This window comes from Aulonocara sp. 'chitande type north' Nkhata Bay, linkage group LG15 (assembly GCF_057382095.1).
Source record: "Aulonocara sp. 'chitande type north' Nkhata Bay isolate Kocher_YH1m ecotype deep benthic linkage group LG15, A_spYH_male_GT1.1, whole genome shotgun sequence".
Classification (NCBI taxonomy): domain Eukaryota; kingdom Metazoa; phylum Chordata; class Actinopteri; order Cichliformes; family Cichlidae; genus Aulonocara; species Aulonocara sp. 'chitande type north' Nkhata Bay.
The window spans coordinates 25781467-25809309 of NC_141358.1; the positions used below are offsets into that span (position 1 = coordinate 25781467).

General features: G+C 42.6%; 1 protein-coding gene across 6 annotated transcripts; it reads right to left on the minus strand.

Annotated features, from left to right (window-relative positions):
• Nucleotides 1-862: 862 nt before the first annotated feature.
• On the minus strand, nucleotides 863-25849 carry LOC147313198 (sorting nexin-14-like). Of its 6 annotated transcripts, none has more exons than XM_086265202.1 (29): nucleotides 25332-25849; nucleotides 23542-23662; nucleotides 23350-23423; nucleotides 21074-21152; nucleotides 20935-20978; nucleotides 20748-20835; nucleotides 20022-20106; nucleotides 19725-19881; nucleotides 19256-19331; nucleotides 18913-18957; nucleotides 16443-16532; nucleotides 15840-15954; nucleotides 15445-15600; nucleotides 13804-13928; nucleotides 13051-13109; nucleotides 12710-12751; nucleotides 11576-11708; nucleotides 11298-11484; nucleotides 11010-11093; nucleotides 10619-10719; nucleotides 10323-10431; nucleotides 9376-9416; nucleotides 7935-8051; nucleotides 7144-7258; nucleotides 6424-6588; nucleotides 5431-5526; nucleotides 4335-4426; nucleotides 3078-3134; nucleotides 863-1018 (listed from the first exon to the last, which is right to left on the minus strand). In XM_086265202.1, the coding sequence occupies exons 1-29, from the start codon at nucleotides 25466-25468 to the stop codon at nucleotides 992-994; spliced, it is 2817 nt and encodes a 938-aa protein (XP_086121328.1). In that variant the 5' UTR covers nucleotides 25469-25849; the 3' UTR covers nucleotides 863-991. The 6 variants fall into 6 exon arrangements, with proteins under 6 accessions (XP_086121328.1, XP_086121326.1, XP_086121327.1 ...); XM_086265200.1 differs by having other exon boundaries at nucleotides 12710-12781; XM_086265201.1 differs by having other exon boundaries at nucleotides 863-1021; nucleotides 25332-25848.
• Nucleotides 25850-27843: the final 1994 nt, after the last annotated feature.

The following is a 27843-nucleotide window of genomic DNA, read 5'->3' on the forward strand; positions in this document are numbered from 1 at the left end:
GGAAAACAAGCTCATTAAAACCGCAGAACTGCTCTCTGTCTGCGTTCTTTGAGAGTGCAGCCGACAATGAAACACACTTAGGACAGGTTTTATGTTTCTTTTTACTTTTGGAGAACCCCTGAAAGGAGCTTTCAGGGATTCTCCGAACTCATGTTGGTCTGTTTGTGGTCCTCTAACTGTAAACTCATACAGAGAGGATGATAATCACCACTCTTTGATTGCCAGCCAGAATGTTTCCAGTAACTGTTTCTTATCTAAGGAGTGTTATTTGAAGGTCCACCCACAGATGGAAAAAAAAACAAAAAAACGAACTCTGTTGCTTAATTCTTGTATTCGTTGACCTTGTTTTTATGGAAATTCTGACTCACTTTGGCACATTGTTGTGCATTAGAAGTCTTCACAGAGCTTGTTTTTCTCTCTGCAGGCAATAATGTAATAAATAACTTTATTACAGAATCCATCACTTTTATGTTGTTTGCACATATATTTGTTTGTCCAGATGGTTTTGTCTTCTTCTGTTTGCACACAGAAATCGGAAACAGGAAAAAGTCTGAACTATCCTAAAGTTATACCTTATGGCTTCCTGCAGCTTACAACAACTTGGCAGTTCACGGTCCATAGAGACTGGAAACTAGCCAGTTTGTAGCTGAGGTTTGAACTCCTAACACAGATCAACTGAAACTAGCTGGGTTTGAAAGAGAGCAAGGTAGCTTGTTTCAGTGTGAAACAGACCAAGCAAGCCTTTCATTACAGTTCAGCTAAAGCAGAAGTGAAAATATGTGAAGCTGAGCTGGGATGAAGCAGCAAAAAGTTCTGATGAGCAGATGAGCTCCTTGGTGTTTGCAGAGAAGACGACTGGCAGTGTGATATCAATAAATATCTCTTTATTAGTGCATTAATGTACATCGGAATGCAGAGATGGTCTCAGAGCCTTTGGAAATATTCTGACAGTATTGCACATTCCAGCATGGAGTTCGGTTCCTCGTCCGGGTCACACGATGAACGCCTCCTTCGCCCCCTGCTGAGGAGGAAACAGAAAACACCTGTGAGGTCACATTCGAGTGTTTGAGAGAACGAGGCCCGCCCGATCTGTGACAATCTAAAATATCACCCTAAACTATCACAGCATTCAGGGTTAGGACCGAGGTCGGCATGACGAAGAAGTGTGTTATTGTGGAAAGCATGAAAGCATAGTTGTGTCATGTGCTCACGGAAAACTAGCTGGGGTGTGGATGTCCACATGGACCCTCACGCTAACTCTCTGATGATGAAATTTACTGGCTTGAGGAGATTTGGAGGAGGTAGCTGGGGAGAGGGAGGTGTGGGCGTGTGAGCTGCATGTGAGCTGTGGTTTCTCACAGAGAGAAAGTTCCAGGCTCTCGGCTGCATCTGAATCCAGCTGAACTAACTCTGCCTATGTTACTAGCTTTAAAGACGCTTTACAACAAAGAAGGAAGAAGAAGAACAACAACAACAACAAAAATCAGGGCTGATGGAAGCATTTCGTTTTTCGTTTCACTTGCTTGGGACATGGAGGAAAGATGCTAACTAAACGTAGCATTAACTGAAGAGCTGCTTCAGGTGAAACCAGCCTGAATCCCTTATCACCTGGTTTCCCGTCACAGCTGCAGTGAAAGGAGATGCGTTTCTCTGCTCACAATGTGAAATTAGTCTGGCTTTAAAGTAAAATGAACAGTTATGAGAAGCTGATTTTAGAAGCAACAAAATCAATGTTTGGGGAATGAAAAACAAAATAAAGCCTGATCGTGACATAATAAATCATCCATTAATTTTCTTTGATTTATCCAGGTCTGGGCAGCCTAAGCAGAGAAGCCCAGATCTCCCTGTCCCCGGGCACCTCCTCCAGTTTATTTGGGGAAACACTAAGGCATTCCCAGGACAGCCCAAGAGATATAATCTCTCCAGCATGTCCTGATGGGATGTGCCTGGAAAACCTCATCTAGGAAACCCCCAGAGGCATCCTTGTCAGATGCCCAAACCACTCTCAAATGACTGAACTCCTTACCCTCTCTCTAATGCCTGATCTGATCTCCTGCAGGAAATCTTTCTAAAGGTACGAGATCGCCTACTTAAGTAGAGAGATCCTTGGCGCTACTGATGCTCACGATGGTGCATTATGTGCTAGTTGCTATGTGTTTGTGTCCCAGTGTCAGCCGACTGAAACATAACATGTTGGGCATTTTTTCCCTCCTGCATCCTCGCTCTTTGTTGTGGTCAGGTTTCTATGGAAGCGGACAACAGTTTATACCAGTTTCCTCCACATGTATCTGCAACATCCTGGTTCCTTTGGTCACTACTCAATCCTTTTATCTCAATCATCATGTTTTAATAACGATAAGTCAAATTAAAATTCAGTTTAATGCACAGCTTTGCTATCTGTAGATTTTCTCTGCTTATTCACACTCAGCTGCAGAAATCTGCAGCCTCAGTTTGACTATCACGACATTGATTCATCAGAACAAATCCACTCAGTCGTTCATCATCGTTAATTAGATATTGATTCGAGCATCATAAACTGCTAAATGAGCACTAAGCACTTAGTGTAGATGCCAACAGGAGCCTCCACAGCTGTAGCCAGCAGCACTAATGGTTAGCAGACTCACTGAGAATCTGAGCTGCTTACAACAGTTTATTTCCTGTCTAAGCAACAAATCTGCTCACTAACACACAAAATAAGTCCAGCATTCCCTAAGTATCCATTAAATGCCTTCAAATGTATTTCCATCACTATGTGGATGACAGGATAAAAAAAATGCAGTTAAAGATTGCACAATGAGGATCTGCTGTTAAAACTGTATTTTCAAGATGCACAGATGTCTGTCGGTGAAGGTCAAACAGACCTTTTTGCTTTTGCAGACCACGTGCACTTAAATGTGCAGTAAAACATCTGTTTTGACCAGGAAAAAAAAACTCATGTTTGGAAATGCACACGTGCACATACAGTGAACTCCTGAACAGGTCTTTTCCTGCCTGATATATTCTGAGAATGGCGTCTTATCTTAACTTCCAGCTCATCCTGTTTTATTTCTTTACATTCCCCACTGTCAGCTGTTTACCTTGCTGAGTTCAGGAAAAAGCTCCAGCACGGCGATGTCCAGCAGGACGTACGTCATCTGAGGAAGAGAAATGATCAGGCCAGTTAGAGTCAGAGGGGAAACGTTAATCTCCTCTGACTGTTCATTGTGCCAGTAAGACAAAGTGAAAGTGTGTGTGTGTGTGTGTGTGTGTGTGTGCGCGCGCGCGCTTTATAAAAGAACACTTCCAGTGTGGGGGGGGGGGGGGGGGGGGGGGGGAAAAGAAAAAAAAGGCACCTGACTTCAATAACCTCGTGTTTTCTGTTTTCACTGTGTGTGCATGTGTCTGCACTTATGTGCAAACAAACTACACAATGCAGCAGAGCTCGCAAGCAAACATGTAGAAGAACTCATCTGTTTAACAGATATAGAAAAATCCAACATGAATGCACAGAAATTTGCATTGCTGCGGTGGTCGTTTAACACATGTTTACAGCATTTACACTGGAAGAAAAGTGTGATTAACTGAAGCTCAGATTCAGGACCGCTCACAGGAACTTAAAAACTTTCGTGGACTGACAGGGAATTAAGGGAAACATTCACATGTAAGTGAAAAAGCTGGGACCAGTAAACATGTAAATCAGGACAGCTGTGAGCACAGCCTACACAGGCTGCAGGTCTGCAGTGATTCTGTCTTTTGCAGCTTTGTATAAAATCAAGTCAATCTGAATAAACTTCCCACCCCACTCATTTAGAACCAGCTGATTTACAGTAACAGTGACAAGTTGAATTAATCCATGTAAGATTTTACCTTTGTACTATGAATATTTTCAGTTACAGCCCCTCTAAGTTACTTGAGTGGGTCCAAACGTGGCGTTTGCCAACATTTCTGAGTATAAGAGCCAGCGACACAAAGTATATTTTCTAACACAGTGGTTTTAAACACTTCCTGTTAGTTAGTGTCTTTAAATTCTTCTCTGATAGGATGAAGGTCTGCTTGCATCAGAGTAATCAAGCTATCAAACAATTTCTGCACTTTTCTACAAAGTGAAAGCGCTTAGTGCAAGGCGTCATGCATAGGGAAGGGTATCGTTTAAGTTTTATCCGATACCGGTGCCAAATCAGTACTTTTGAAACGATGCTTAAAGAATGGAGAACACAAACTTTGGACCCACCCTGATGCTAATGGAAAAATGCACCCTAACATTACATTACACATCACCGTTGAACCTGCCTGAACATACAGGAAGCTCTCGTAAATGCTGAGCTGAACCGTGGATTAGGAGAACGACTGTTTACCTGCTTGTTGAGCAACGGCTGCTGAAAACTGTCAAACAGCAGCTGGATACCTTCATACTTCGACTCCTCGCCGATGCACTTCACCACAAAGTCTGAAATCGAAGCACATCGTCCAGCTTTATTAAGCCATGAGTATGTGAAGCATGCAGATTTATTGAGTTTGACCCGAAACCTGTTAAAAACACACAGCAAAGACCAGGACTGTTTGTCTATAAGATCAGAGTAGAAGAGTTGGAGGACAGTCGGCAGAGACACTCTTCAAACTTCCAAGCCCTTTGTGACTGTGTGTTTTATGAAGTGCTAGGCTAATACAAGTTATTCATATTATTACACTGGAAACTCTTGTCTGAGCAGAGCAACCTGGAACTGCAGTCCAGAACTTTAGATGTAAGAAACAAAATACTCAAATTGATAACAGGAAGGAGATAAAGTGGCGCTCTCGTTTCCAGGTTGTAGTTAAAGCAGCTACGTTCTGTGCAGGAATCCAGCTGTAAGAAAACCTCTGTGTCTTTAAAAGCAGATGAATCTCTTCCGTACCGTGAATGACAAAAGGAAAAGCATCACGGACAATGCCAGTGTTTAAACTGGGACTTTAGATCCAGTATGACTGGCAAACTGGGAAGTGAGAACACCTCAAAGGTCTTGTGGTTTCATTTCCACTTTTACTTTTAAAGTCACAGATCAAAAGAAACTGCCTGCACGCTCACAGCTAACTAAATGTTATTACCCCCTTTAAATCAGATTTGTGACGTGTTTAAAACAGGCTCTGAGATGTTCACTGGCACTTTAGAAGAGTCTGATTTTAACACGGATACAGTAACATACTTTATTATCTTTATTGATGTTCTGATATGATAGGGTATACTGCGATGTTGTGCTGATATGCACAGCCATTATTAATTATAATGTCTCCGAGTGAGCAGATAAACTTTGAGCACAGCTTCGGGTCAGAGTTTTGAAGCTGGAAGTTCAGGATGTGACGTCATAAACCGGCGTGGCCTGGTCTGCAGAGACAGCCTCACTGAATACTTCAACGTGAAACATACCAGATGATTATTGATTATTAATGATTACTGTGACTGAACTAAAACCCGACCTGGCAGGTACTTCATCATCTCCTCGAATGTCTGCTTGGCTCTGGCTTGTTTGGCCTCTGCTGTTCGTTCCTCGCTGCTTTCACAGAAGACGGCATCTGCAGAAATGAACAGGAACAAATCACAGAGTTAATGTTTCCTCCTTTGTTTTTGGAAACTGAAACATCTGCACAGAAGCAGAGATTTTCTGTAGGGTCACACAAGATGAATCATCTTCAAAAACAAGTTTTTTTGTCCAATTAAAAGGTGCTTCGTTCTCTGCATCAACACATCGCTGCTGATCACGTGTGCTGAGTGCTCCGATTTCACCTCAGCTGAAGATTTGTTAAGAAGTTCAGTGGCATCAACCGAACGCACTGCCTAGAGGCAGTGGGTTTGGTGAGGAATTGACAATTCCCAGAAATTCAATTTCCTGGCAGGAATGTAATGATGGCAGCATGCTGGAAGCTGTCTGGGCACACCTGAGGAGATGGGAGATCTGCCAAACCTAAATCAGATGCAGCTTCTGAGATTTATGTGCAGTTATAACCTTCTCTCTGATTAGCCTTTTGAGCCCTTTGCAGGATGAGGAAGGATAAAAGGAATCATTCTGGAATAAAAAAAAAACAACCCTTTGATGTACTAACTGCAGGTTTATATTGCTGACAGGATTCAGATCTGCATTTTTATGATTTGAACGTTAATAAAATACTCAGACTCTCTTTTCTTTCCGGTTCACTCACTGTTGACTCAAATCCTGAGCTCGATAAGTTTAACTCCTACCAGCTCAGATCAAGGAACAGCTATCGTGGTGATGCAGGAGCTTAAAATGATGCTCAGGTTGAGTCGTGAGGCTTTTTTTTGTGTAACATTTAAAAAGCAAGAAAAGACCTTTCCACATACTGACGCTTCTTTTGGGGTCATAAACAATCCGAACACCTTGGAAATCATCTTAAAAGCAGCGATACTGAGGCCGGAAATAAGAAAAGACTTCATCGGTGCGGGTGGCGTCCTACCTCGGAGCTGGGTGATGAGGGAGACCACGCGGTGCTCCTGAAGGATCTGCTCCAGTTTCAACTGCATGTACTGATCCATGTAGGCTTCGAATGTGCTCTTCAACAAGATCCTCCCAGCAGACAGAATGTGATGCAGCCAGTCCGGCATGCGAAACACCACCCGGCCTGCGAGTTCAAACACCAAGACGGATACAGACAGTCAGGCCCGAATCAGTTCAAGAAACACAGATCGAAACATCTCAGAGGCTTTAGGTGACCAATCTAAAGTCTTCTAATCATAACAGGTCTGCGCGTTCAAAGCAAAATCTCTGCTTAAAGAAACGAAAGTAAAAAGAGCTTCGGTGGGACAAGTTAGCACGATGGCTGCTTTCTAAGCTAAACTGTGGGTCTGTGATTAATGGAAGTGTCTTCATCCCTGCTTTGATTATCAGTACAACGTGTACTATGTTACCATTAAAGGCCACAGTATCTGCTGCAGGAGGAGTGAAACGTAGAAAGGAAATCATTGGATGCTTTCCTGCAGTAATTTTTCCCTCAAATGTTCTGACTGCAGGAAATTCCAGCTTCCAGCATTTCCACATGTGTGCGATTTGGTCCCGTCATCGTCGTGTTTCTGACTTCGATTACTTACACGGACACTGTGACAGAGGCTGTACAGACTTCCTGTAAAGCTGTGATCTTGCCTTTAGAGGCTGCTAACGGCTCCTCGGGCTCACTCACCGACATACATCATGTAGTCGTACATGCCGTCCACAGTGAACGTCTCTGCGAAGAAGTTGGGGTTGTGCTTCCTCTCCGACAGGTTGCCGTTGTTCTTGAACAGGTTGCTAACGAGCTGCAGGACAACGAGCACATACCGTTACCTCGTAACGATTAAAATGCTCGACGTAATTTAAAACACGAAGAAATATTGAAAAAATAAGGCTAAGCTACAGACGAGTACCTGCAGAGGATCTTTAGTTCATAACACACAGGAGACAAAGTCTTGAACAATCAGGCCCCATCTTATCCTAGTGACCCCACAATACCGTGTTACTTTCATAGAGCATATACTTCAAAATAGAATGGGACACAGAACCTTCAGTTTTCAGGCTCCCATCTTGGATTCAGGAGACACAATCTGTACTTTTGAGATTAGGATTAAACTTTCCTTTTCACCGGTTGCGGCAAGTGGCCGCCCCTCCCTGAGCCTGGTTCTGCTGGAGGTTTCTTCCTGTTAAAAGGGAGTTTTTCCTTCCCACTGTGGCCAAAGTCCTTGCTCATGGGGGGGTCCTATGATTGTTGGGATTTTCTCCATATGTACTATTGTAGGGTCTACCTTACAATAAGACCTTGAGGTGACTGTTGTTGTGATTTGGTGCTGTATAAAAAAAAACTGAATTGACTGATTATATCTTCTTTTCTTTGAACCAGGCTTCTACAAGTATTCATGACTAAATGCCAGGATATGACTGAGGCTCAGACATGGCGTTAAAGCTTCCATATGCATTTATAGGACAGATGTTTATTACCTTCTTGTTCCCCGCTGTGGGGCTGATGATGGTCAGCTCGGGCCGGCTCGGTTTGGGTTTGGGAGACTCGCACGAGTTGACGAAGGACTGAAGGAACCGCTCCAGGTTCTGTCCTCTCTGCAAAACACACGTCAGCGAGTTTCACAACATGTGCAACATATCTGCAGAAAGTCTATTATAGCTTATCACCTACTATCATTAAAGCTGCTGATATTGAGATTGTGGAGTGTTTACAAGTATTTAGGGATTTTTCTAGACCGTAAACTGTGTTTTGAACCTCATGCTGATGCCACTAAGTTCACCAAACACTGTTCTTTTTACGGAAAATGAGATCTTTTATCTGAAATGTTGTCCTTATTTTACAGGAGTTTTATTGAACCTGTTATTTCTTTCTGTATCACTGCCTGGTTCAGTAACATGACTCTGAAGAACAAGAATCAGTTGGGACTTTTGGTGAAAACTGCCAGCAAATTCTCAGGGAGTTGGCAAGACAGAGTTTTGGCCGTTTATAACAAGTATGTGAGGAAGGTTCATTCTATTGTTAATTGTTTTAAGCATCCACTTCACAATGACTTTGACTTGCTTCCCTCTGGCCATCAGTGCAGGAGCACTGATGAATAGGATGTTTGTCGTATCGGTTCCTGAAATTCTTCTCACGATTTTCTCAACACAAATTTTTATTTTTATTTTTTATTTTTTAACTGAAACAGTTGTTTTACTTGAAGATATTTCCCACTCATTTGCTCGAGATTCATTACATATTCATTTATTATTCATGTATGGTGGGACACAGCAAAATTTGTGGGTCACAGAAAAAAGAAAAAGTTCAAGCACTGCCCCCAGGTCAGACTTTTTAAGCTTACAGCTATATACACTGCCAACCAAGACAACCATAACCAAAATACATCTCCGTCCTTGAATATACAAGAAAGCTCTACTCTGCGGGTAAATTCCACCTTAAATGAAAAAACCAGGGCAACAACATCAGGAACAGGAAACGATTAGATGTATTTTTAGACATCGTTTTTCTTCGAGACCCTGTGAATTTGTCCTAGAGGTCGGGTCAGCTGCATGACACCAGATGTCATTGATCACAGACTCTGTTTGTGGGGTTTGGCATGTTTCCGGCTGTTTCTGTATATCTGTGTGTATATTCCCAATGATTGTGACTGCCTGCGACTCTAGAGGTTAGACAAAACGAATCGTGAGTAATTTTGCTTTCTGGTTTTGGCTCACAGTGAAATTCTGGGTCTGCAGAGGGAAATATCAGCTTACCAATAAGACGTGGCTTTTAAAGGTGGGACACAGAGAAGCTGCACTTTCACACGCTTCTAAAATCACTCCAGATAACGGGAGACGTTTGCTTCATTAACTGAGATAATGCCTTCGCAAAGTCAAAAGAAAAACAGAGAAGATCCCCGGCTCAGGAAGAGATACTCACCTCCTTTATCAGCTTTCCAGGAACAGACTTGAAGATTTTTCCTGTAGAAAAAAACAAAACAAAAAACAAACAAAAACACTTTAGTCACAAACCGAACACAGAAAGATGGCGGCAGCGAGCGCTGAATGAAAAATTATGATATTTGCTCCCATAGTAACATTAACTGCTTTATACAGGTTACAATGCAGAAGCACTGATGTTAACAGTGCACAAATTCAATTAATATAAAAGCATGACACGGCCACTGACACCAATGCTATTTACTTATTTCATCACTTTCTTAAGTCAGTCTGAGTTTTATACAAATGTTTCACAATAAAATTATTTTAAAAGAAAAAAGTAATAATGAGAGATTTTAATTTGCAAAAGAAAATGTTGAGTAAAGACAGACATGATGGCATCACCGTCTGATTATTAATCACACGAAGTAGAAAAAGGTCAGGCATGTTCACTGTGAGTAAAAGTCAGTGAGTACAAGCTGATTAAAGCCCATTTACCAGTAAACCAGCAGCTACCGCCAGCTTTCAAGGTGGAGTGCTTTGTTACTTCATGCAAGAGATGACTTCAGTCATGGCGTTGAGCCATCCATCCACAATGTCAGTTTGAATTTGAACCAGAATAACCGACAGTGACTGTCTTATTTCTTTAGTGGGAGAAGATGAACTCTCTTAGACTGCACGTGTGCAAGACATGCAGCACAAAGTCTTCATTTTGACTTCATAATCATGCTGCTTTGCAACATTAAATAATGGAGCAGATTGCAGTTTCTGATGGTGGTCGTTCTGCTCTGCAGCTGTGGCGAGATCAGTGTAGTGACACATGGACCAGGTCTCCACCGGCTACAGGTGAGCTAACAGCACCCTTTATTAGCGCAGCTACTCTGAAATAGTCACATAAAAAACCCCCCAAAAAAAACAGAGGGCATGTGTGATGCGTTGGTTACGTACCCAGGTTGACATCGGGCAGCATCCTGTCCAGGAACTGATGCTCCACAAGAGGAGACAGGAAGTCGAACAGCAGCTGGCTGTTGCTGAGCTCCGGATGCTGTAGGAGAGCCTGCGCACAAACACAAAGAGCCAAGAGTCAGACTGATGCTCACCTCTCAAATAAAGTCTTACAGAAAAATACAACAAGCGCTCAAAGTCATCAGGCCAAGCGGCGGTGCATAGACTAACTGATAACTTTACTGCTTCTCTTAGGTTTGTTTTTCTGGGGGCGAGATGCTTTATAGACTGACCAATACCTGCAAATATTTCTCAAATTCTTCCCTTTTAGATTCGAGGAACTCGTAGTTCTTTGGTCCGATGATTCTTTTGGATGGAAGCTGTGCATCTTCAAATGGGCCTGAGAACAAAGTCAAGCGGGGGAAAAACGGGGTAAAATACCAACAGCTGAAATATAACACGGTCATTTGATAAAGTGAGGTAGGTACATAGACTGTATACGAAGAAAGGACATAGCCAGCCTGTGGTTTGTGGAATCCTTTAACATTAAAACCAGATGCAAGAGCCATCACAGAGTCTCCATCTGTTGGCCATTACAAAGAACTTCACTTTCCACTTTTACCTTTCAGCCCTTTTTCAGCAGAGTCCATCTCTTATATACAGTCTCTGGTTTTGTAAACACTGTATTACCGTGGAATTCGGTGAGTTTTGACTCCAGGACGTAGAACTCCATGTACTTCCTTTGCACCAACCACTTGTCTGCTTCGTGATCAGCTAAAGTAGACGAGAGCAAAAGCCATTACATCATCTGACTGATGAGTCACTGAGTCTGGGCTACCTCACAGGACTATTTCTGATTATATAACAAACAAATGTCTGCTCTGAGCAAATAAAACCTCATTAAAGGTTATTTTCCTACAAACATCTTCAGGTTCGTCTGTGCAGGAAGAACCTGAACCTTCCTCTCCGCTTGCTCACCGTTCTTTTTGTCGTTGCGCTCGACGTGGATGGAGAAGACTAGGATCCGCTCCTTCTTGATGTCGTCGTCGTAGAAGTCGATGTAGGGGATGGTGATACTCCAGGCCAGAAGGTTCCTCTGGGGTTCAGGTGGGATGGCCGGCTCGTCGGGGGAGTCGTCTTCCATCACAACTGTGGCCTCCTCCACCTTCAGGACGGACAGAGGAGACTCACAACTAAGACATCGAGCACCGATGTGGAAAAACCATCGATCTATATTTAAACGCCGCTGCACTCACCATATCGTCGTCGACGTCATTCATGGCGCTGGACGGCAGTAAGGCGCCCTCCATGGTCGTGCTCTTAAACACGCCTTTGATTTTACTGCCAATTCCTCTGATACCGAACGACTCCCCTCTTTTGGACGTGTTTCTAAAGATAACAGAATATTTCATCTCGTTTCTCTGGACTCCATTTACTGCAGGACAAATTCACACGGAGGATTTCTCTGTGCGCTAGGACGTGTAAGTAAAATGTAATCAGAATACAATGATCTGCAAATCATGTCAAACTCGTATGAAGTTAAGTACAAAAGAGCACTTTGCTGAATCACCGTTCCGTTAACAGCACTCGGTCTGCGCTTGGAAACTTGATAAACACTCTTTAGACTCAACAGCTCAGTTTGCTTTCATAGCACTCCAGATGTTTTCATATCTGGACTCAAACTTAAATCATCATAAACTTCCCGCGGTCTCACTCTCCTTTACTTCTCTAAAGCGTCTTCATACACGATCATCTTAGTAATTAACTTCTTCTTTTAACCATTACACGATTTTTCCAGCCTGTGCCAGAATTTTTTTTAAAGATATGTCGTTAGATTTTGGGTTTGTATCTTTTTTATGTAACACAGGTTTGAAATGACTTGCAGAGGAGTGCATTCTTTTTTCATCATTATATTATCATTATTATTGACAGTTCTTTGCCCTCAATTCTTTGGAAACGTGTTGTGTGGTGCACAAGTCATGCAGCAGGCATGAACTAAGAAAGGAAGCCAGCATCAGCATGTCTGTACTTCTTCCTCAAGAATTTTGTATTTAGTAGGACATCTGGGGAAAATCTGTTTGCCTTTCTAGCACTAAACGCACGACTGCTGAGTCCTGAATCAAGAACAGTGACTAAAAACGAAAAATCAGTGTCAGGCAAAAATGCAAATGCGATGCAAAGACTCAGTGCTGCTCATCCGACCACAAGGAGAAATTCTAATGACTCTCCAGCATCTTTATTCCATCTTCTCAAGCAGGAAGTTAAAATCGCTGAGCGAGCATCACGCAAACAAATCTGCGGTCAGCAGTGCTCTATCCGCATGCATCGTACCGTGTGCTGTTTGCAGGCAGTTTCAGTGCAGACGAGCAACATGCTGCTCGAGTGCTTACCTGGTCTCGTCCCAGCTGAAGCTTCTGGAATAAGAAGCGCATCTAAAGACGGGCGTTTGGACAAAAGACAACCTCAAAGAAATAAACATGAGCACAGTGAGCTGCTCTGATTGTGTGCTGCCTCACAGTGAAAGGTTTACGGTGGTCACTGCGAACACAACGCTCAAAATGAGGAGGAACAAACCAAATTACTCGGACGTGTTTGTGTTTATGCACGTGTTGACAAATTTGTGTTTTCAGAATAAATGCTTCCCCCCCACCCCCTTTCATTGTTACTTTTTTTTTTTAAATTTTAAACACCTATCAAAATAAACACGTGAAGTTTAGTGCAAATCACAAACCTGCTGACTTTCGAGCTCCTCGCTGGAGACTCCACCCCCTTCAGCAGGTGTCTGAAGTACTGCACGGAGAAGAGAAAAAGGTACATAAGTAGTGACTAATATGAGATTCTGAAAGTCCTGAGAAATGTACGATGGAGTGTGATCAAGATATTTCAGAGAAAAGGAGAAGAGCAGTCAAATTTAAATCGGGTACGTTTTTGGACAAATTGGTGAAAAAGAATCTGTAAATAATCCTGTAAAAAAGTATTTTAAGTGTAACAAATAGAAGTCAGATCAACTTCCTCTTCATTTATATAACTTACAGCTTCGTGTATATATAGCTATTACCTCAACACTGTTAATGAATAAGAAATTAAACTCACTAACGGCTCCAGAATTCTATTCTTGGACTCTAGAGTAACTTTGCATGATTCACAGTTCAGAATAATCTTTATGTGTCACACACTGGACCTTGGATGCAGAGCCTTAGTTAATATGATAAAAAACTTTTTAGGTCCCTGTGTTTGAGCTGATTCTTCTGATTTCTCCTGATTGGCTGCCCCTCACAAACGTAACGTCAACCATATTAGGGATATCGGCTCTTAAGCTGAGAGTATGGAGGAGGCTGGGCTTTTGGCTCAGGTTAACCCGTGCACCTATGACAAAGTGGAACAAACAAGGCAGCTAGCAGCTGAAGCACAAACTGGTGACCTTGTGATGTTGTGCTTTGATGTGCTGCGTTTGTGTGGGTCAGTCTGGTTGCAGAGGTCTTACCTCATCGCTGTGACAGAATATGGGCGTGAAGACTCTTTCCAGTAGAGACAGGACATGCTCGTACGCCTCAAACAGGCAGCACATCTGCTGCAGCTTCACCACCTCAGTGTACGGACCTTTGGCGACTGACAGAGAACACGAGCTGATGTCACTGCGTGCTTCCGCTTACTGAGTTACAGAGCTTAGAGAACATGCTATATACATAGGTAACACAGGCACGTCAAACACCATCGTAACAGTCATGTTTCACAGTTTCTATGAACTGAATTTTGGATCAGATTAAACCTGAGCGGCTGTTTTCCAACAGCGTCCACACGTACAAGGTTCCAAAATCTTTATGCGCACGAAGCACAAACAGATTTTTTTTTCTTTGTAAGAATAACCAGAACGTGTGCAAAACACAGAAGATAAACAGAAATATTTAAAGTGTCCAACTCAGTAAACACAGGATTTAACTAAATATATACCAACACTTCAGCCGTCATTGTGTACTCTTGCACAGACTTGTAAATACCAACTAGTCTTCAATTCTCTCATATTTAATACTTTCTATTCTTTTTTCCTATTATTATTATTATTATTATTATTATTATTATGCTGCTAAATTCTGTTATTTTCTTCTTAATATAACTGCACACTCTCTACATGCTCATGTAAAGCTGAGGAGCACAAGCCAAAGAATTTCATTATGATAAATGTGGCTACACTGTTTATCTGTACGTGACAATAAAACTTGAAACTTGAGATATCCCCACAGGCTAACAGGGGAGAATGTGCATGAAAACACAGTCAGTGCACACAGCTGATGCAATGAGCTTACACTCCCAGAAACTGAGTGCCAGAAGAGTTTGCATGGCCAGCAGTGTATACGGTCAATAATCAGAGCTAATGATCGAAACAAAATATTAATATTAAAATATTTCAGTTTAAACTGATGCAAACACCAGCTGTGGATCCATAAGCTGTGAAATGAAACACCATCTTCACCAGCGCAGGTTCAGGGGGTCTCACGATGTTCGATATCAAACACCATTTGGATGAAAATGGAGCCACGATGCAAACAAAACTTTCCATCTTCGCCCTGCTGCTGTCGGGAAAATCTCACACAATCAGTCACCTGAGTTATAATAACAATGGTGATAAATGTGATGGCCCCACATATGGCACCGACTGGCTGGTGTTTAGACCTGTAATCGTGCTCATTGGACCACTTTTGGACCACGCTTATTTAACCAAGAAACAACAATGCTATGTAAACTGGCCAACGCAGTGAATTTGCAATAATTTAGTAGTTTTTGGTGACCTTTTCTTTTTCTTTTTTTTTTTTTTAGGTCAAATCAGTGACAGTTTGTTACTGGATTTAAAAAAAAAAAAAAAAAAAAACTTGTGTAGAATTGGACATTAATCGCTTCCAAAACACTCTGTATCAAGAAATTTGATGGAATTTGAAGAATATTTCATAAGAAAATTCACAATTAAATTTTCAGAAATGTGAATGAAATCGTTCACAATCTGCCGCTTGCAGTTACAGAGCATCATACAACACAGCTCATCTCTGAGCTTTCACATTTAGCTTCAGGTCAGGTGACAGGTGTTAAAGCCTAAAGGCGAGGTAACGATCATGCAAACAGCAACTCTCACCGTTCCTTATCTCTTCTACGATGAACGGGTCGAAGCTGATCTTGTCGATGCTCTCCTCGAGGCAGTACGTCTCGTACATGTGCACCACCTCGCCGTGCAAATGCAGCAGCTCAGAGTCGCTCAGTTCCGGACGAAGGATCTTATCGTTAAGCTCCTCTGGGGGAAAAAAAGTTTTATATAGTCAGTCCGACACATTTATATAACAGGCTCCAACAGGGACCTCACTGCATGTCTTAGAACTCATAATAATGATGATAAAAATAAAAAAAAAAAACGTTATTAATCAAGTTACAAACTGCTTGACAGAGAAACATTTTCATGCTTGCTGCATGTAAGTGGAGCAAAACTGTTTACAGGATGAGCTGTATGAGGAGATCAAATGTATGGACTCCTACCGACGGCGAGGCAGAACTGCAGCACATGCACGGCTCCTTCCTGCTTCAGGAAGTTCATGAAACGAAAGAGGAGATCCTGCTGCTCCCTGATCTCTTTCAGCTCCAGCTTCAGCACCTGTAGCACCACACAGGGAGGGTCAGACAAGCTTCAAAAATAAATCTGCGCCACATTCACACTGTGTGGAAACTGATCAGAAAATTTTTATTTTTTTTATAAATCACTACATGTTTATACAACTTATAAATAACACCTTACACCAGCCTCCAGACCTCAAATTAGACCCTCGATTATTATTCAGGCTAAGAACAAAAGGGGATCATGTTTTAGGGATCAACGTTGTGGCTATTTACCATATAAGGTTTATTATTATTGTTATTAGAAACACCAGTTCAGTAAATGTATATACACTTGAATTTACTTATTACATTTATGAAGTTGGGAAAGCGCTGTTTAAGTTGACTTAAATTGCTTTAAATAGAAACAATTCCCAGCTCTATCAGGAGAAGTGTGATCAGACCTTCATTCTTAGTTTGAGCTGCTGAAGTCACAGCAGTCTGGAGGAAAAGCTTTTCTCCTGCCCTGTCGCACTCTGAGGTACTTACAGACGGCTTCTGGCTTCTGATTTGATGCGTTTCTTCGTATTTCTGTAAAAATGGAACCAGTGGAGACGGAGGCTCTGTGGCTGGCTCCGGCTGGACAGGACAGATTCAAAGAGGCCATTAATTCAGAACACTTGACTACAATTAAATTAATTGATTTGAGTATAAACGAGTGAAAAAAAAGAAAGAAAAAAAAGACTCTTCATCTTTAATGTGTTTGTTTTCCATGCTGGACACATTGTATGTTATAGGTCCACTGTGCAGGATTTAGATCACCTACTGGCTGGACTCAGGTCTGATGTTTAGAGCTTTGTTCATAACGGTAAACCTCAACGCGGAGCTTATAAAGGAGCTGACAGGCTGAAGTGAAAGGTTTTGGTTTCAAATCCGGGGACCAGGAGGCATACAGTGCTGCCAGGGCCAACCTGAGAAGAGGCATCAAGACTGCCAAGCAGCAGCACAGGAGGCGTATCGAGGCCAGGTTTGAGAACAACACAAACCCAAGGCAGGTCTGGGAGGGCATCAGGGCTATCACGGACTACAAAAGGAGAACACCATCACCCTCAGCCGACAGTTCTACTCTGGCTGAGGATTTAAATCTCTTTTATGCCCGTTTTGATAGGGAGAACACCGACCCTGTCCTGTCCCCTCTCCCCTCAACCGACCCTGCTCCAGTCCTGAGCACTCATGAGCTGAGGCGTGTGTTCCGGAGCATTAACACCAGGAAGGCGGCCGGGCCAGATGGAGTGCTGGGACGGGTGCTAAAAGACGGTGCTGCGGAACTGGCGGATGTCTTCACCTCTATATATATATATATAACACCTCGTTGTCCTGTTCACTGGTACCATCCTGTTTCAAAGCAGCAACCATCGTTCCCATCCCAAAACAGTCAAATGTCACATGTCTGAACGATTTCAGACCTGTGGCACTCACCCCCATTCCCGCCAAATGACTGGAGAGACTGGTCATCAAACACATCAGAGCTGCTTTTCCACCATCCCTGGACTCGCACCAGTTTGCATACAGGGAGAACCGGTCAACCGAGGATGCGATCGCCACAGTGCTGCACACATTACTGGAGCACCTGGAACACAGGAACACCTATGCACGGCTCCTCTTTGTAGACTACAGCTCGGCTTTTAATACCATCCGGCCATATAAACTCCGTCCCAAACTCCACCAACTGGGACTTAACTCCTCTCTGTGCAACTGGATTGTGGACTTCCTCACTAATCGCAGACAGAGTGTCAGAGTGGGTAAGAACACCTCTTCCACCCTTGTGGTCAACACCGGTGCCCCTCAGGGGTGTGTTCTGAGCCCTCTGCTATACACTCTCTTCACCCATGACTGTATTTCCTCCTGCGCGTCCAATCTCATTGTTAAGTTTGCCGATGACACCACAGTGCTCGGACTTATATCCAACAACGATGAGACAAACTACAGGACAGAGGTGCAACAACTAGAGTCATGGTGCCACGACAATAACTTGGTCTTAAACACCAAAAAGACCAAGGAGATCATTGTAGATTTCCGGAGGAAGGGTCATAACAACCATCTGCCTCTCTTCATCGGCAGTGAGGCGGTGGAGAAGGTGAGCAGTTTTAAATTCTTGGGGGTAACTGTGCCCGAGGACCTGTCCTGGGGCAACCATATCACCTCAGTTGCACGGAAAGCCCAACAGCGCCTCTACTACCTGAGGAGACTGCGGAGCGCACACATTCCCAGATCTCTGATGTTGAACTTCTACAACTGTGCCATCAGCAGTGTTCTGACGTATGGATTTCTAGTGTGGTTCCCCAGCTGCACCAAGGCCGATCAGCAAGCACTCCAGCGGGTGGTGAAGGAAGCTGGCAGAATTATTGGAACAAGTCTGCCAGAGATCAGTAATATCTTCCCCACTCGCTGTCTGAGACGGGTGCACAGTATTCTGCGGGACCAACATCACCCTGCGCGCCACCTTTTCCACCTGCTGCCCTCAGGGAGAAGGTACAGGTCTATACAGGCCAGAACATCCAGACTGGCCAACAGCCTGTATCCACAGGCTGTGAGGCTCCTGAACTCTCTGCCCCCCTCTCACGGACAATAACCATATCCAACTTCTTAATAGCACTGAACTTACTTGTCAGGTTCTCATGTTTACTTGTCATGTTCTCATGTTGTTGCTAAGGATTGTCTTATTGCACTGGAGTCACACTGGGTTAAATATTTACACTTGGGTTTTAAGCGGTATTTATTATTTTCTTCATTATTTTATTTACGGGTTGTACGGAAGCCCCAAATGCAATTTCATTGTTCTCTGACAATGACAATAAATAAATAAATACTAAATACTAATTCAGCTGGAGATAACTGGATTAAAATGAGCCTCCTGAATCTACACTGTGACACGGTCTCTCATAGCAATGTCGGCTCTCCTCCACACTTGACCTTTAAATTTTGTGGGGCGCAGATAAAAGGAAGGCGGTTCACTTACTGGAGTATCATCAACAAATAGAAGCACCATGAGGTTCACTGTATCCTGAAAAGGAGGAGAAACAGGACATGATGTAAAAAAAGTTTTATACTGTCACAGCGTTTCATCATCACATTAGGATTCATATTGTATAAAACATTTATAATTTCACCAATTTAACAGATAATCTTGATTAATTTTGTTTTAATTTAATATATTTTTATGTGATTGAGAAAATGCAGTTCAACAGTTCAAAACACTGAACTGATTTGGGGATTTTACGTACACATATTTGTTTTGTTTTTTTTAAATCAAACTCTGATGCACCAAAGATACAGACCAACGCGATCATGTGGCTACTTACAGGGTCGGCCATGAAGTCCATGGTTGGTAGGATGACGGATCCAGCCATCACCTCCCGCAGCAGCAGAGCCAGAGACCTGCACCACATGAAGCAAAAACCAAAGCTCAGAAATTTATCAGAAACTCTGCCTGAGACTCCCGCGATGCATTAAAGTCGTATAAGAACACCTAACGAGGCAAGAGAGAAGGTTTATGGTTTTTTAGATCCAACCGACTTGGAACTTGATGGACAGATTAGAACATTTGAAGGTATCTGAGAAGAAACCAGCTGCAAACCAACTTCAGATAAGTGGAAGAAATCGATGGATGGCTGGAAACTGGACTGAAAATCTCCTGTTCAGAGTTTGAGAGCTACAATGGAAATCTAAGAGAAAGAACAGAAATCGTCTCTGTACGGCGGAACGATGAAGGTGTGAAAATATCAAAAAGTCTCAGATGCAGAAAAACACTTCATTCGGTCGTCTCTGTACCTGCAGTCTGTGGCTTTGGGAGGCATGACATAGGGAAACAGCATCTCCATGAGCTTCCTCAGGTACAGCAGCTCGTCTCTCCGGCTGTGCAGAGCGACGTGGAGGTCGGCGCCATATTCGTCCAGAGCCGCCTGCTGCAGGCCGTCTACAGTCTTCACTACAAACAGACATAAATATTAGGGTGCAACTCTGCACCGAGTGAACCCCACGCCACACAACCACAGCCAGCATGCTTCCCACAGACGACTGAATATAACACGCATATTAGAAATGAAGCACGAGCGGACACGTGCATACCTCTTTGGTGGGCTTTTGCAATAATTTCAATGTGCTTCATCGCAGCTTTCATCACTTTGTCTGCAAACACAGCAGGGATATCAATCTGCCAACAGTGAGAAACACACAAAAAGTAACGATTAACACAAAAATCATCAAAAATAGGCACCAGACACGGCGGGTGGCAATCATTAAAAACAGCACTGCATCCGATCCGTTTGAGATTTGGAACATGTTTCTGAACGGAAATCTGAGTAATCCAGTTGATTTAATTTCACTGCAGCAAACAGAAAACTGACAGTCGGCTCCAGGAGAGTTCACTGACACTTCCAACAAAATAGAGCCAAACAAGCTTTGTTACTAAATATATTATTAATTATTATCTTTATTATCATTATTATTATGTAGCATTTTACTATATAGATTATTTTTTTCCTGTCTTTCAGCTCGGCTATAATCAAATAAACTTCACACGTTACCTGTAATTGGATAAGTAATTAAAACAAAGCTGATTAGTTTAAGGCCCGAGGAATTACAGCGAGGAATTATACTTCTGTTTATTTCTAAAAATCAACCACATAAACAATGTCATAAAAACTTGTGGCTTTGGAAACACATTGAAGGTTTTTTTTAATATTATTTCATACTATTTATAAACTGGATTTCACTCTAAACCAGCTGCTGATCTCATTTTCAGTGGAGCAAATCTGTAATCCTCACAGTTTGTTTTGTGAGAAAGAACATCACCTTCTGAGCTCGGCGGACAAGCACCGACGCGAAGAAGCGAAAAGTCATCCTCAGTTCATCCAAACACGCCTCGTCATCTGTGATGTCTCTGAAACCAGAGGCGGCAGTTTAAAAAAAAAAAAAAAAAAGAAACACAAACGTCTTTACCAGTACATGGGTAAAAACATGCTTTGAGCTGTCCTCCTACCTGTACCAGGGGTACACAAAGTTCTCAAGGACTAACTCGAACACCTGCGAGGGGGGGGCAGTAGAGAGGTCAGAGAGGACCACATAATCACATCTGGATGTTTCACTTAAGCACATGTCCAGCTGTTGAGCTGAGGTACCTCTGCTACTGAGGCGTCCACCTTTGAATGAACCTTCAGGTCCAACCATGGCTGATAGTTTTCTAGGAGCAGTGTCGGCCTGCAGTTAATGAAAGAAAGTCAGTCAGGTTTATGATTGATTGTTTCGTCTGTTTGCAGGATTTTTACAAAAAGACTGATGGAGCTGCACGAATCTTTGCTCAGTTGTGGGGATTGTTCTGATCTTTGAAGTTGATCCGGTGGGGGAGGTGTGGGATGCCAGATCAGGCGCCTCCTTCCAGCCCTCCTCTCTGCTCTCTCCTATCTTGTCTCTTTTGTCTAAATTCTCTCTATCACCTTTTCTATTCCTTTGAAGAAGTCAGGCTCCATAAATATTAAGGAGGTAAATATTACTTCTCAGTTGCAGTGAATTGATAGAAGAAAATAAATTGTAGAAAACTAAACAGAAGAAAGTAGAAGAGAAATAACAATTTAACATAAACCAGTGACACACCCCGGGGCCTGATCAACCCTGGCAGGGCCTTCTTAGATGAGGGTGTCTAGTGATAATGGCAAAAACACCCGATGAATCCAAGGTCCACTACTGATCAAGATGATTTTAATATGATCATCTCGATCAGATCTCTTAATCCCTAAACCTAAACAAGGAAGGAAAAAAATGGTAGAATAGCTTGGGATAAAAGAGCGAAACACCCTGTGAAGTTGAGGCACACAACGATGTGTCCCGCTGGTTAACTTTCTGGGATGCCTTTCCTCATAACAGCCGTCCCTCAAGACTTTCTTACGGAAATAGGAAAAAAGAAAACATAAATAGGAAAAAAAAAACTGATTTCCAAAAGCACAAGGGATATGTTTCTGGGGAGACAATAACCTGACGGACCAGTTGCAGGAACCAAAATATGCTAAGAATTGCGCTGGGAGACACTTAAAAGAAGTGGAGGATCTATCGATTTTGTGAGGAGAGAAAAGATGAGAGGTAAGTGTGTTAGCCTGACTATTAGCCTAAAAATCCATCATCATTATTATACGAATCATGATAAAACACACCTATCATATTTTGGGTTCCTGCAACTGGTCCGTCGGGTTATTGTCTCCCCAGAAACACTTCCCTTGTGTTTTTTCCTATTTCTGTTTTGTTTTTTCTATTTCTGTTGTGTTTTGTGTGCTTTTGCAGCATTTTTCTTATTGCTGGTGTTTTCTTAAGTGGCATTCCGTTTGGCCTCTCAGGGTCACCGTACTTTCTCCATTTGAAGCAATGCACTATCAGGGATTGTAACATCTAGTCCTTTTACTGAATCTGTCAGGACAAGCAAGGCATGCAGTGGCTGCCTTGTCAGATCTAAAAATAGGCATAAATTAAAATGTACCAAAGTAAAGCGACCTCTCTCCTTTCATCTCAGACAGCGCTGTCATAAAACTCCTCACCTGTTGATTAACAAATGCATCCAGGCTTTAAATCGCTGCCATCTTGTGGCAGCAGTCATTGTTGTTGAAAGCTTCTTAAAAATCGCATAGAATTTGTTTAAAGGGCGTGTCCATCTCCCATCAACAATCACTGGAGCTGGGCAAGCGGAGAGGCCAGAAGCCTGTTTCTGGCGGTTTGCACATGCATTGTGGAAAAATCTGACAGCAGTAAACTGATAAGAGACCAGCGTGCGTGACAAGGTGTCAGTGGCTGTACTTTCACTGCTCTGAGTGTAGTCACGGTCAGCAATCCATAACAGTAGTTATAACTTACAATTCTTCAGCCAGGAAGGAGTGCAGAAAGGTGAACATATCCATGTAGAGCCCAGACAGGCGGCACAAACTGTATGTTAATATCTAATCAAATGTATTTAGTTAAATTGGTACATAAATAAATTGCAGAGGAATTGAGGTACAGTTATCATCTGGCTTATTCTGAGGTTTGAAAAATGATGGTTATCTTCTCAGTTTAACCAGTCAGTGTCAAGCCCCACACAGGAATTTACAAGTGGAGGTTTTCATGTTGTGAATGCATTTAAAGATGTTGCCAGATTTTTAAAAATAACAATAACAATAGTTGAGAACTATTACCTCTTCTCTGCAGTTTGATTTACTTTGAAACATCTCAGAGCTCAGCCATCTCTGCGAAGCTCTCGAAAAAATCCACAAATAAAGTTTGATTATTTGATCGTGAAGTGCGTTTCCTTGATTAAGACCAAATCTTTTCTGCTGTTAACCAATCAGCCGACAGTACTGTTAATCTTTCAGACTAACACCGTCTGTTAAACATTTTCTAGTCTGAACATGTGGGGTCAGAGGTCAGGTGAACGTACCGGTGACGCTTGCATTTGACCTTCCCGCACACGGCACAGCTGTGACCCAGAGGAAACAGTTCCTGCTCCCGTTGCTGTGCAAAGGAAGAGAAACATCAGTCAGTAAAGATGTACACTTCATCACAGAAAACCTGTCTGTGTGCAGAAATCATCATTCAGTCAGAGCCTCTCAGGTAAAGGTGTGTGCCTCACTCTGCTCCTGGGCTTCGCGGTGAACAGGACGCTGGGAAGGAGAGTCTCTGGTCTGAGGGAGCAGTAGAAAGTGGCAAAACCAGCCAGGAGCGACCAGAACACCATCAGGATGTGAATATACCTGCAGGGAGAGCATTACACAGACTCTCCATGTGAATGAGGAGATGAACTAGGGCACCACCTAGCCACCTGAGCTACAGCCACCCCTGTAGCTCAGGTGGCAGAGCAGGTCAGCCACTAACCTGAAGGTCAGCGGTTCGATCCCAGGCTGCCTCCTGGCGGCATGCCAAATGTCCTTAGGCAAGATACTAACCCCGTGTTTGCCTACTGGTGGTGGTCAGAGGGCCCGGTGGCGCCAGTGTCCGGCAGCCTCGCCTCTGTCAGTGCGCCCCAGGGCAGCTGTGGCTACAATGTAGCTTGCCATCGCCAGTGTGTGAATGTGTGTGTGAATGGGTGAATGACTGAATGTAGTGTAAAGCGCTTTGGGGTCCTTAGGGACTAGAAAAGCGCTATACAAATGCAGGCCATTTACCACCTAGTGTTCACTCCCTGTGAACTGCAGCAATGGACGTGATTTCCACAGACAAAGGGTCATATATTCTATTTCAGGCAAGTAAAGAAAAAGTGAGGTTTTTGATAGTTTCAGCTTAAAAATCTGAAAAACAAAAACATGGCAAAGGAACAAAAGTAGAAACTGGTTCTAGCTTTTATTTTGCATAATTTATGTGTGACAGAGCAAACTCATGCTTCCCATTGTAAATATCCATGTAATTTAGAACAAACATCTGAGGCAGAGTAGCTCCACCCATCTGCTGTTCAAACCTTCTGTTTATGAGGGGACAGCCAATCAGAACAAAGCTGGCTTAAAAGTGGAGCTTAAACAGCTTGTTTTAGATACACCTTGAACCAAGGGGCTGCATTAAGGCCCAGTATAAGACAGACTCATACAAAACTATTTCATTAGAGTCCAAGAATAAAAAGACAGCTGCGTTCAAGCTGAAAGTGGGAGAGTTGAAGATGTTAACATTTTCTATGGGAGTGACCAGGATGGAAATGGAAAGAATATAAATGAGTCGATCAGAGGTACAGCTCAGAGCTGCCAGGCAGGTGGGAAAGAACTAGACCTCAGAGGAGATTCATGGATGTAATGAAGGAGTACAGGCAGAGGGTTGACAGAGGAGGATGCTGGGATAGGGTGAGATGGAGGCAGATGGTCCACTGTGACGACCTCTAAAGAAGATTTGTACCCAACAGGGGTTTTACTAGTTTACAGTGGACCTTTGAGGGGGACGCTGTACACCTAAGCATGACTGGACTGCATTTAGTTTAGGCAAAGAGTGTATGTTACCTGGCTTTGCCGATGCCTGTGCACTTCCCATTTTACTTTTTGGTCATTTCTAAGAAAAACTTAAGCAAATTAAATCTGATTTTTCTTTGGAGGAAACCCATAACCAAAAAAGGCAGATACACAGGAAAGACCTGCCTAATAAACTGCCACCTGTGGTGTTTGAGGAAATTTCAAGTGTTAAGATTTTGTGAAATAAAGTATGCCGAATTTGCCTTTGGCACCTCTTTGTTTGTTCTGTGACTTCTGTTGTACAGATATATGTCGGGGAGGTGCTCTGACAGAGAACAAAGCTTAAAAACTAAATATTCTCAGGCAGGTTCTGCCCTGCGCCTGCTCCTTGGTCTACTGACTGACCAGGTGCAGGTCACAGTGCTACACACGAACCGCCTGACACTTTGCACGTCGGTGAATCTTCCAGGTGAATGGGGTCATGTGAGCTCACCTGTTGAGCACCACCGTTAGCGCGAGCATAGACACCAGGACGAAGCAGGTGAGCGGATACTGACGGCCGGCTTCCCGCAGGACGTGCACTTTAAGCCGCCGCTTCACGTCCTCCACACACGTTAGTATTCCCGCCATCCGGTCAGAGCAGCGGCAGCTCGGACATGACCAGAAACAGCCGGGCACGGCTCGGGCCTGATCCGGACTTTCTCCCGCACAGCTTGACAGTACACGGCTGACCCTCCGGGTGTCGCGGGCATTAGCCTGAACGTAGCGCTTAGCGTCAGAGCCGTGACTCTAACAGCCACAAAACAGGCTCCGTGGCACGAGCCGAGGCTGCTGCGCACTCTGCTCCCGAACAAAATCCACTCTCTTCACTTTATAAAGTTTTCACTTCGTGGTTTCAGAATAATTTCCGACGTCTGACACACTTCCTCAACAGATGGAAAGAGTTGTAATCGCACCGCGAGTTGCCAGGTCTATGGAAAAACGTAAAAATTATCGGTACCCGCCTCTTTAAAGGCTCTCTGATGGGCGCATGACCAGCAGATAAACACGTTTCAAGCACAGTCAGCTGAAGCTGAGGGTGGGATTTTTCCACTTGATACGTCAGTAAACAGGGATTACTATTTATTTTATTTACGTGTGTACAAAGAAGTGTCCTTTAAAGTGTAAACAATAAAGAAATATCAGATTCATCTAGTTACTTTGATTTTAGGACAGTCGGAATTTTATTTTTTGATATTAGCATTACTTATCTTTTTTTTTTAGTTTAAATGTCAAAATTAGATAATAATACTAATAGAATATACTGATTAAGTCAGTTATATGCCAAGAAACAAAATTATTGTATATTTATTTTCTATTGAAACACTGGACTCCCAGTATTGCTTATAAATCAGTTAAACATCGAGCTGTGAATTACTTTGGGTCACGTGATTTAATCTGTATATTAGCTGAATAAAAAAAATGATTTGATTATCTTTCTTGAGTAAAGCATTTTACTGTAACTGTATGAAACCGTAACTTCTTCAGCAGACATGGCAACCCTTGACCCAAGCAACGCCACTTCCGGTAAGGCGGTTTGTTTTGATAAGTTGGGGGTTGATCATTAGAAAGCGAGTTTCTGTTCTTTAACTAGTAAATAATCTGAGATCAGGCTTTTCATAACAAGTTTATTGTGCGATAATTTAATGCTCAGGGGGACAGGACATTCTCATTTCTGATGTGATTTAAATTGGATATTCAAAACTGTTTGGGTATCTACAGCAGGGGCGGATCTAGAAGGGTGGCATGGGGTGGCAAGTGCCACCCTAAAATGATCCCTTGCCACCCCAAGTGCCACCCCAGTTTTGCATATGACAGTGCTGTTTATTAAAATAAGATAGCATTAACAGTTTGAGCGTAGTTACAGTCAACAGTGAATATAAATGCTAAAATTGAAAATATTGCATAGTGTTACCCCCCCTCCACCATTAACAAATGGTTCAGCCCATAGCAGGATCGGGTGTTGTGCCAAAAAGTGATTGTCTGCCAAAAACTGATTTCCAATGTTTCTGTGTATTTTTTATGTGTGATATCTTTACGTATATTCGTAAATAGACTTCGGTGAACAGGGTTTACAAAGGGGTTATATAGAGAATTAAAAAATTATCCATTTTTCAAGTATCTTTACAACTCTGTGTTATTGTACTTACATTATAACCACTTAAAATATTTTTACAGAACTATTGTAATATTTGCTGCCATTTCTGCTGTGCTCTTGGCCAACTTACTCTTACAAAAGACATTTTAATGTTAATGAGATTTTTTTAACTGCATAAATAAAGGTTATATAAAAGTCACTGCCAAAAACTGATTGCGCCTTCTACCTTGTTACACGAATGTTGTTTGTGGCTCAAGATGACTTTATGTCATCCATAAGGGATGCATTTGACATATGTTTCACATAGTATAGCCCAACAAGTTACTTATAGCAGTTTAAATACGAGCAATCAGTTTTTGGCAAATACCGAAAATCAGTTTTTGGCACAACACCGGCTTTTTTCTTGTTTTCAGTAGCAAGCGATGCTTATGATTGTGCCAGAGCACATTCAGAACCACACCATGGGAATTTCGCTTTTTACACAGGTGGGTGGATGTTACACTCTGGAAATGGAAGGAAGGTGAGTGTTATTAACCCTCTGTGGTCCACGGACACGCTGCACCTCCAAATCACATGACTGATGTAAGCTGACATAGCAACAAGCTGCAGCCACGCTGAGTTTCTATTTCAGCCCACATTGAAAATTCGGACTTCAAAGTTTTTAAATTTTAACTACAGGCCAGTAAATCCAGAGTTATGATAATATATATAAGCCATGCTTTGTTCTAAATACTGTCATCACGTTTGTGTGTGTTTTAAGCGTTTTGTAAGGACAGCCAACCGTCCAGTAAAATACAGAATCGTCCCACATTCAGAGAAAATATACTTAAACTAGAATGGAAAAAGACACAAAGCTGGGGTTTTTCTG